This window comes from Meriones unguiculatus, chromosome 2 (assembly GCF_030254825.1).
Source record: "Meriones unguiculatus strain TT.TT164.6M chromosome 2, Bangor_MerUng_6.1, whole genome shotgun sequence".
Classification (NCBI taxonomy): domain Eukaryota; kingdom Metazoa; phylum Chordata; class Mammalia; order Rodentia; family Muridae; genus Meriones; species Meriones unguiculatus.
This window is the reverse complement of record NC_083350.1, coordinates 187880426-187890267: the sequence shown is the minus strand read 5'-3', so window position 1 is coordinate 187890267 and position 9842 is coordinate 187880426. Positions and strand designations below refer to the sequence as shown.

The window sequence follows — 9842 nt, the reverse complement described above, 5'->3', positions numbered from 1 at the left end:
AATTTCTTTATTTTCAATTAATTGGTATTTATTTGTTTGCTTTTGAGGCAGGGTCTCATTATATACAGCCCAGGCTGGCTTCAAACTCTGGGTCCCTACCTCAGCCCCCCAGGTACTTGGCGTTACAGGTGTGCATCACTGTGCCCAGCACCGCATTTTCTTCTCAGACAGAGAAATTCATATGAACACAGGAGAGAAAGGGGCATTATAGAGAATATCAAAAGATCAGGGGAGAGCTGGGAGGGAGGAAGAAAACAAGTAACAGTTTAGGAGAAGGAGCCGGCAGCGAGGCGTCTGGAGCTGTGTTGTCCAGGTGTCCTGGAGCTCCAGTTCTCCACATTAACTGGAGGGACAGACATGCTGTTCTGGATGCTATTCTCTGTCTCACATCTGTATGGTAAGCATGGCTTCTGCCTGCACGGCTACGGTGACCCCAGTGCTGAGCCCATTTGGAGTACGTGGTGAATACAGACGAAAGCATTTGAGTACAGAAGTTTCTTGTGCTGTCTGGATTGAAGGAAGAAAGCTGAGGCCATGAGCCACCTGAAAGGGCGTCGTGTCTCCACTCTAGGAGGCTCAGTGCTCATGGTAGCCCTTCCTCACACACCCACAGAAAGCGTGGATCCTGCTCATGCTCTATCCACAAGGCGACTGAGTGTTGGAGCTGGCTGCTGAGAGCCAGGCCAGCGATGCTCGCCAGAGTTTCATTTCTGTGCTGAATAAGATCACAGATGTCGGGGTGAGCACAACCACAGCGACAGAAGCCCCAGGTCCTTCTCGTGACACATGTCTCCCCTCCCCTGCCTATAGAGACAAAAGAGCGAAACAAGAGCCAAACAGCTACTCTTCAGCATCACTAGTCTGAGGATAACTTGGAGCTGACCCCACTGATGTGTGATGTCTTCTACAAGCATTGGAGCCTGTTCCTAAGGACCTGTGCCATCCTACTCAAATGTCCAGGCTCGAGAAAGTCAGCTTCGCTTATAAAGTTTACTGCCAGGCAAGACGATGAGAAGCCTTCCTTCCTATTTAGAGAGGGACCCCTCACGGGGACCAATGAGATAAGACCCACCAAGCAAAGTCCTGTTAACTGTTATAAAGGGACCCCCACTCTTTGCAGTGGCGCGGTCTCCTCCCCAGAAACCCTCTCTTGCACTGCATTTCAATAAATTCTCTTTCATGTTCTTGGTAAATCTTTGTTACACCCCCCCCCCCCCCGTGTCACTGGTGTTTGTTCACAATTGTTCCTCCGACAAGCCCCTACCTCTTTAAGGATCTGCTTGGGAACAGCCTCCCAAAGCACCTGAGCCTTTGGAGGACAGTGAGAGCAGGCCATCCTATGCACATGCGTGCTGAAGCAGCTGTCATGCCCCTGCAAGGAGGAGAGAGGGCTCTGGCTACAGATTTATGTTTTGGTCATGATAGGCAGAGGAAAAACGCCTGCCTCTCCTGTACTTTCTCTCTCTCTCTCTCTCTCTGCTGAGAGAGCATAATGAGCAGGAAGGATCTGGGCGCTTGCTCCTGACCTGGAAGGGAAGAGAGTGTGGTGTTTGTAGATAAACAACTGAAGACCAAGTTCAGATAAACTGTGAGTCTAATTAGTTCCTTTCGAGAGAAATGTCCAAAGCTGTTGACCTCTCCCCCTGCTGAGAGTTCGCAGCCTGTCTCTCTGCATTCTTTGGCTTCTGTTAACATCCAGCCTGATCCCAAAGGGTGTGGTCCCTGATACACACTCTTAAGATGGTTAACTGAATCGTGTGAGCTTTAAAGGGACTACTTGGAATTTCAGCCTTGAGTGAAACAGCATCCGGAGTGTGCAGGCCCAGAGAAGACTGGAAACAGAAGGCAGTGAGCCGGGAAGCCAAGCAGCTCACAGACACACCCCAGCTCCCCGTGTCTCCCCTCCTGCTGTGGCCCCCTGAGTCTGTACTGGGCATCCAGCCCAGAGAAGAGCACTTGAGATAAGCAAAAATGGTTCCTAACTGTCCAAATTTCAGTTCTAGTTTAGAAAAGTTTCTGGCAATGGAATTAACATTGACCACAGATGAGCTGGAGAAAAGACTGGTGGTGGATTTTCCAGGGTTCATGATTGCCTTGGGGCAGGGATTGTTTATCAGGGCTGAATATGTGCCTGGCCCTGGGATACAGCCATAACCTCAGGCATGCATGATGTGTCCATGTGGATGTGTCTGAGGTCTCTAGAACAGAAAGCCAGGCAGCTACCAAATAGCCATGAAAAACCCTTAAACCCACAGGCAGGGCTGCAGAGTACTTATATAGCAGAAAGAATTAGGGAGTGCATGGGGAGGGCATGGGGGTAGAGGGAGAAAGAGAGAGATAGACAAATGTGACCACCATGACTGAATTCTGTGCTTAGCTTGCAGTGTGGAGGAAAGAGAGGAAGAAAGAAAGGCAGATTAATTTTGTAGACTGAATGTGTAGAGAAACTCCTGCTATATGAATATAATGACTTAAATAGATGGATAAAATGTACGAATTTTTTTTTCTTTTAGTCTGTTTTGTTAAGGTATGCTGTGGACTAAAAACCCCCCACTGCCTTAACTACTTTTCTATCGCTGTGATAAAAACACCACAACTAAAGCAACTTGCAGAAGAAAGGATTTATTGGAGGCTTACAGTTTCAGAGGGCGAGTCCATGACCACCATGGAAGGAGGCATGGCAGCAGGCAGGAAGGCATGGTGCTGGATCAGTAGCTGAGAGCTGACATCTTGACCCATAGACAGGAGGCAGGGAATGCTAACTGGGACCCACCTCCTCCAAAAAGGCCACACCCCTAATCCTGCCCAAACAGTTCCACCAACTGTTCAAGTATTCAAATGTATGAGCTTATGGGGGCCATACTTATTTACACCATCAGATCTGCCAAAATGGCTGTCGAAGGCCATTTAAAGGGTGATGAGGTCATGTCAGCAGATTCAGTTCATGGGTTAATAGGGAATGGTTGCCTCCACAGTGGGTCAGCCACAAAGCCGACTTGGTTCTGTCTCTCAGTGTGTCCCTCTCACAGTAGAGGACTGTCATCCTCCAAATCCACAGAGTCCGTGTCACCAAGAAACACCTCATCAGAGGCAGCACTTCAATGTCCGTCTTCCCAGCCTTTGGTTCAGAAGCCAATAAGCCTGCGCTCTTGACAGATTACCCTGTTTCTAGGGTTTAGTCCCAACAACAGAAAATGGTCTGAGGCTCGTAGCTACGATGGAACTTTGACAGTGCCATTCGCTGGGCGTCTGCAGTGTTCAGAGTCACGTGACCGGCAGCACAGCCAGCACATAGAGCACAGAACACGGCGTTTGGCTGCACAGGGTTTCCTCCCCACCTCCTCCAGGCCCCAGCATCCTCTGCTCCTGAAACCACAGTCTTGCCCATTCTGGAGTGTCTTAGAAGTTAAAGCAGGCATCCCATATGCAGCCTTCCCTGTCAGGGTCCGGTCACTGGACTCAGCGCACAGTGGCTCTCCATGTTTGTGTAGGTTGGGCACACGCCCTCTCTGTTGCTGGGTGAACCTCACTGACAGATGCTCAGCAATGTGTTTTGTTACTTCAGCACCAATGGGCATCTGAGTGCCTTCTGGCTCTTAGTGATCAGGAATGAAGCTGGTATGAGTAACTGCCTACAAATCTCTGAGTTGACATGCACATCTTTTCATTCACTCAGGATAATGTATGGGTAGAATGGCTGGAGTCACACGGCATGATGAGCAGAATTGTGGGAACGACTCTTAAAGACCCCAGCCTTTAGATAACTCATTTTAGTGAGGGCAAACACTGTAAGACACCCCTTTCACAGCCATAATCTCTCACAAGGAAATGGGAAATGGTCTAAATGGACTGTGAGTGTTGTTTTTATAAAGCTGTGTTTGTCTCAGTTTCTCTCTTAACCCAGCTATCACACAAATAATTGAGACTCTATTATTTTAACAAGCTTTACAGCACAAGAACCGAGCAGCTATTGCTCTATTCTTACCGTCTAAGCTAATTTAACTTTCTCCAGTGTGCATCCCAGAGATACCTGCATTTTGTAGCTTTTCTTGCTGGGCCCTTTCTCCTGATCCCTCCTGGACTCCAGCCCAAGGCTGAATCCCCAGCTTTCTCCTCCCCTGGATGGCAGGAAGTCTAGCCTTATTCTCTGTCCTGCTCAGTGATTGGCTGTAAGCTGCTTTATTGGCATACCAGGGGACAACTGGGGAGCAATGTTTACACAGCACCGAGAGAGGAGATTCTCAGAGCAAGGACCGCAACCAGATATGGGAGGTACAGAAGTCAGCATTTGAATAACACAGTAACTTCATGCCTACATCAGACCTAAGCTTGTGCCTTAAACACAGAAGGAAGCCATACACACGTGAAGCATTGGGTGTGCTGACATGTTTTCTCTTTCTGTGTCAATATATCTGAGGCTGAGTGTTTTACAAAGCAAAGAAGTTTACTTGGCTCAGTAACTATGGCTAGCTTCATGTGGCAACAGCCCTGGCCTCTCCCGTGTATAGACAAACATTGTTAGCCAGGTGCAGCGGCTCACATCTTTAATCCCAGCACTCAGGGAGGTAGAGGCAGGTGGATCGCTGTGAGTTCAAGGCCAGCCTGTTCTACGAAGAGTCCAAGACAGCCAGGGCTACACAGATAGACAAAAAAGATAGACAGACAATGCAAGCATACCTAGCCCCTGTTACATAAGAAAATGTAGCAAATCTCCTTTGGAGTATAGATACTCATTGTACTGTTTCTACTCCTTAAAGAACCCTGACTAATATGATGGCTACTTTTGTCAGTACTTTGAAAATATCTTACTGGATTCTAGTTCACTGCTGCCTAGATTAGATAGTTAAAAAAAAAAAAAAAGTCAGCTGTCATCTAATTTTCACATCTTTCTTTCTTTCTTTCCTTCTTTCCTTCTTTCTTTCTTTCTTTCTTTCTTTCTTTCTTTCTTTCCTTCTTTTGTTTTTGTTTTTCAAGACAGGGTTTCTCTGTGTAGCCTTGGCTGTCTTGGACTCACTCTGCAGACGAGGCTGGCCTCGAACTCACGGAGATCCGGCTGCCTCTGCGTCCGAGTGCTGATATTACGGACGTGCACCACCACACCGGCTTCATCTTTTTCTAGTTGTCTAATCTGTGGGCTTTGAACGTTTTGCTGCACCTTATTCCTTTATTCCGTTGTCTTACTTGAAGCAGAACACTGCAAACGCTTGCATGCTCTTCCGTACCAGTCTTTGCAGCGTTCATAGTCTTCGTAGCCCAGGAAGTTGCTTTTCGGCTCGCTCTTCCTCGCCGCGCCCCACTTCCGCAAAGCAGAGCTTACACGCGGCTTGGTGAGGTCAGGCTCCTTCCCCGGGTCTCAAGATGGAGCGCGCACTTTCAGGTTTTTAGTAAATCCGGTTAGCTTTCCTAGGTCCCAGCTCTCTCAAACAACGAGCGAGAATGTGTTGCCGTGCGCTCACACAGCCGGACTTCTTGAATGTGTCTGCGTATGACATCATCCGTGGCTAACTGTTGTCCCCGGGAGGGCCTCGCTCTGTTCCCAACATGCTTAGGGGCTTTTTAACTCAGTCCTACCGGGGCCAGTTCCTGCTGGAAAATCCCTTTTCAGCATCTTCAGCGGATGAAGAGAGACACTAGAAAGAGCTACGGAGTTTATTTTACTGCCATGCGTAAACTCGCTTGTGGAGGGGGGGAGCGACACGGTGCCCCCAGACCGTGACACCCCCGACCCCACCCAGGCTCTGAGGCTCAGCCTGCACCCCCTAGTGCCGCTGTTTTCTTATCCCTGCCCTGCCAACCAGTCCCCACACAGCCCGAACCCGTACTGGACGCGGCATCCTTTGCCCTTCTCCGCGGCACGCCCAGCGCCGGGTCGCTGTTGTCAGGGCAACGGCGTGTCTGCTGGGAGCGCCAGCTCTCCAGGGTTTCCAAGGCAACCACTCCGCAGAGTGGGAGCAGGTGCGCCCTGAGAAGCGTGCTGGGCGGAGCCAGCTCGGGTGAGGACCCTCGGGGGGCCGAGAGGCGTGGCCGCCAGGCTGCGCCGTGCGGGGCCTCCAGCTCGCTCTGGAGCATCACTTTCGGCGGAACAGTCGGCTTCGGTGCTGCACCTGCAAACCCGACCCCTCCTCCCCCGGTTCCTCCCCGCTTGGTGTCCCCTAGCTTGTCCGCGGGAGCCACTCGCGCCTTGAAATGGTCCAGGTGGACGAGCCGCAGCGGAGCGTCCCCACACAGTAAGGCCCCGATGAAACAGAGCGCTGGGCGCGGAGGAGGAGGCTGGCGCGCGCCGCCGGGCCGCGAGGCTCTGCCGCAGGGGCCCGCTGCGCCGCGCGCGGCCCCAGGACTTCCCGCGGCGGCCGGAGGAGGCCGCGCACGGCCCTTCCCGAGCGCGATGCAGGTTAGCTCACCTGCACGGCGCTCGCCCCCCTCGGTCCGTTCGCCTGTTTCCCGAAAGAAACGCTGCTGGGAACCGCAGGTGGTGGCTCCCGCTGAACCGGGGAGAAGCGAGGTTCCCGGCGGGGTTTGGCGTGTGGATCTTGGCGTGGTGGGTCTTCCCCGCGGCCGAGGCCGGTCGCCTGCGGCTCCTCGGGGAGGGGGAGGGGCGGGCCGCCTGGCAGTCATTAAACCCGGCAGCTGCGTTGGCGGCACCCGGAGCGTTTGGGGGAGCTGGCGGAAAATCGGGGGCTGCCAGCTGGCCGGCTGCGTGCCTTTCTCGCCGCCCGCAAGGCGGGCCCCGCACAGCTTCCTCGCGGTTCTGGTTGGCGACCGGGGTTCGGGCACTTTGGCAAAGGCTTGAAACGTGAGTATCAGCCACCTCGGCTGGGGGCAGGCGACGGGAGAAGGGGCAGGCTGCGAGGGGATGCTCGCATGCCGGCGCCACGCCTCGCCTGGAGGTGGCGCGCGCTGGCCGAGGCCCCGCAGGCGCCGGGGTCGGTGGCGGCCGCTCCTGGGTTCCCACAAAGAACCCCGGCCTAGGCAGCCGCAGCGCGCACCTTCCAGCCACTGGGAAAGGCGAGAAGCCGCACTTCAGGGCTGGCTCGCAGCGATGGAACAAAGGTGCTTTCCCATCCGTGGGGGCTGTGAGCACTGCGCAAGGACTCCGTGGTCCTCCCGCAAGCCACCGAGCCGGGCAACACGCTCGCTGCTCCCAGCCTGCATCCCGGGAAGATTTCCTAGTTCTGAGACTTGAGGTGTCTCGTCAGGAGCCCAGCTCGCTCCTTCCTTCCCTGCCATGGTCCCTGTTCTTCCAGGGCAGGCATTTTTTAGAGACTAGAGACAAACGAAAAGACCCCATCCCCTCCTTTCTCGTCAAAGCGTGAATGTTGTGAAAGGGTGTGATGGGTTTTGTTTGATGTTGCCACTGCTTGCTAGAGGAAACCTTGGCTTCCGATTTCGTTTTTATATATTTAATTGTGGACAAGATGTTCAACTTTTCCGAACCGCCAACGTGCGAAGCCCCCCTTCGGTCTGTATCGCTCTTGAGGAACCTGGCTTTTCCCGAGGGTTCCGAGAGGTAGCTAGCACAGTGCAGCGGCTCCTGAACACCATGGTCAGGACTGGGCTGCCCTGGGATGGCCACCTGGCTCAGAAACGGCGCTCTTGTCTGGTCCAGGCTCCTGACTTCTGTGGTCTCTGCACAAGGCTTGCTTCCCTATGGTTTCTTGAGTCTGGCTTGTAGCATCCCGGGCTGTGGGCCATGGAAGACGTTGAGGGACCGCAGACCCACGACTAGCACAGACTGGGGATGCCAGCCATGAACAGGTGCTGGAACTTTCTAGGTCTCCATCTCCTCAGGTGTAACCCCGACCCAGCAAAGTGACCTCCAGATGTGCTTAGAGACGGGCTAAGGTTTCGATCTTCCAGTTCTATTTCTTGGCTGAGCAGCTTTTGTTAGCCTGGCCTTTGAGGGTTAGTTTAATAAGAACAAGCAGGACAGAAAGGAGAAGCAAACAGAATGAGGGGAGGGGCCCTTTAACACTCAAGCCCCAAGCAAATGTAGCTTAGAAACTCATGGGTTACAAATTCCTCTGTAGGTATGAAACTAAAGCTATTATGAACACACATGTGGACCCTTTGATTTTACATGTGAGATTATGGTCCTGACCACAAAATGAGGCTTGGTACCTGGTACTTGAATTTGGAGCAAACCTTGGTTTTCACACCACCATGTGCTTTCTCGGTTCCTTGTTAATCAAAACCAGTTTACGGCTAAGTTAAAGTGCTGTGAAAGCAGCCGTGGGTTCTGAGATGCCACGCATGGCACAGAACCAGAAGCAAGCCTTCCTGTCGACTTCAAGAGTAAAATGAAAGGGTGCTGTTCCCAGCGTCACCTGATCCTGAAAGAAAATGTGGGAAAAATTACTTGGTATTGAGAATGGGACAGCCAAAACAGTGAGGCAGAGAGGCAAAAAACAAAGAAAGAAGGCTGTTTTAAGGAAAGAACGAGAAGTAACTTTGTTACTGCCCAGATGGGGGTAGCGCTGGAGAGAAGGGAGTGAAGAAAATCAGATTGTAGTTGGAGCTAACAAAGAGATTCTAAAATGGTGTTCGCCACCACGGAACATCTAGAAGAAAATAAGTCGCTACCCACTCTCCATGCCCTAACCACTCCTAGCCCATTCAGGCCTAGCCGCTCTTAGCCCTGGCTTCAGACCTTGGATCCTAAGAAGCATCTAAAGCCCAGGTCATTTCTCTGGCTCAGATTTGAACTCATCTGGCCTGACCCCAGGGGTGGAGCTGTTCTTGGAGCTCTCTGGGGGTTGGGGGGGGAAGACACCCATGCATGCCTCAGCCGGCCAGCTCTGTTGATGCAGGGGCAGAAGTGCTGTGAGAAGCCATGGCCTGATCGGGTTAACTGTGGGGGACAGCAGAAGCCTCCACTCAGGCTAGCCAGCTCTGCCAGAGGGAGCCAGGAGCCCAGCATTCAGTCTGTTAGTATGAGACCAGCAGATCTTTAAAGGCTGGCAGCTAATTCAAACATCTGAAGTGCACTGTGCTTGCCAGACAAAACAGCCCTGCCAGAGCTGTCTTCCAGACTGGGCAACCCCGCCAGACCTTGCCTTCCCAGAAAAGGGCAGCTCAGGGGCACAGCAGGCGGAGCGGGGTGGGCTATGTCATATCAGGACTTCTACCTCCCGTCGTGAAGTTTATCCTTTCTTTGAAACAGGAGTTAACTTTATTGCCACACTTTCTTCCTGGTGCTGCTGGTGGAACGTAGGACCGGGCGTGTGCTGGCCTCATTTTTTGTGGAGGCCCGTAGTTTTCTGGCCTGAGGTCTCTGGATTAGTGAAATGAAGAAGTGTTCTCTTGTTTCCTAGAGGCCTCTCTGGCTGTGAATCAAAGGAGGTTGGTCTGTGTAAAGTGAGCGCATCTGTCCCCTCCCTGAGTCCAGCCCACAGAGTTCCCTGGCAGCCTCGTGGAGGTGGAGATGGCCAGTGGGGGCTGGGAAATGAAGGCGCAGTCTCAACGCTGCCTGTCTCCTGGGCTGGAAAGTGGGAGTATGGGAGGGGGTAGGAGAACGTGGCTTGCCTCGTGTATGTAAATCGTACTGACAGTGAGGTGAGAACCGTTCCCAGTTCACGCGTGTCTTAAGTCTTCCTCTCAGCCACAGAACCAATAGGAAGTGCGTCTTCATTAGCCAAGAGGAAGCAATCAATGCTGAGTCACTCTTTACGGGTTAAAACACCTTTGCTGGGTGCAGAACGGTTCGAGAGACCTGGCAGCCCGTCTTCATTGCACTCTTCCTCCCTCATCCTTGGGCCAAGGCCCTCATATTTTGACTTGGATCTGTATTGTTTTTGTTCGGTTTGCTCTGACATATATTAACCATACATATTTATGGGGTACAA

The 9842-nt window shown here is 52.4% G+C and overlaps 1 protein-coding gene across 3 annotated transcripts in view; it reads left to right on the top strand.

The window, feature by feature from the left end:
* Positions 1-6003: 6003 nt before the first annotated feature.
* The window catches only part of Trim2 (tripartite motif containing 2), a 131676-nt gene continuing 127837 nt past the window's right edge, over positions 6004-9842 (top strand). Inside the window, exon 1 of one of the 3 annotated variants that reach the window (XM_060378507.1) lies at positions 6004-6227. Coding sequence is in view for 2 of the 3 variants with exons in the window: in XM_060378501.1 (XP_060234484.1) it covers positions 6386-6391 (6 nt within the window). In the remaining variant the exon portion in view is untranslated. Of the gene's footprint in view, positions 6228-6283; positions 6392-9842 lie in introns of those variants that run through there. The other 2 variants (XM_060378501.1, XM_060378502.1) reach the window with 2 other exon arrangements.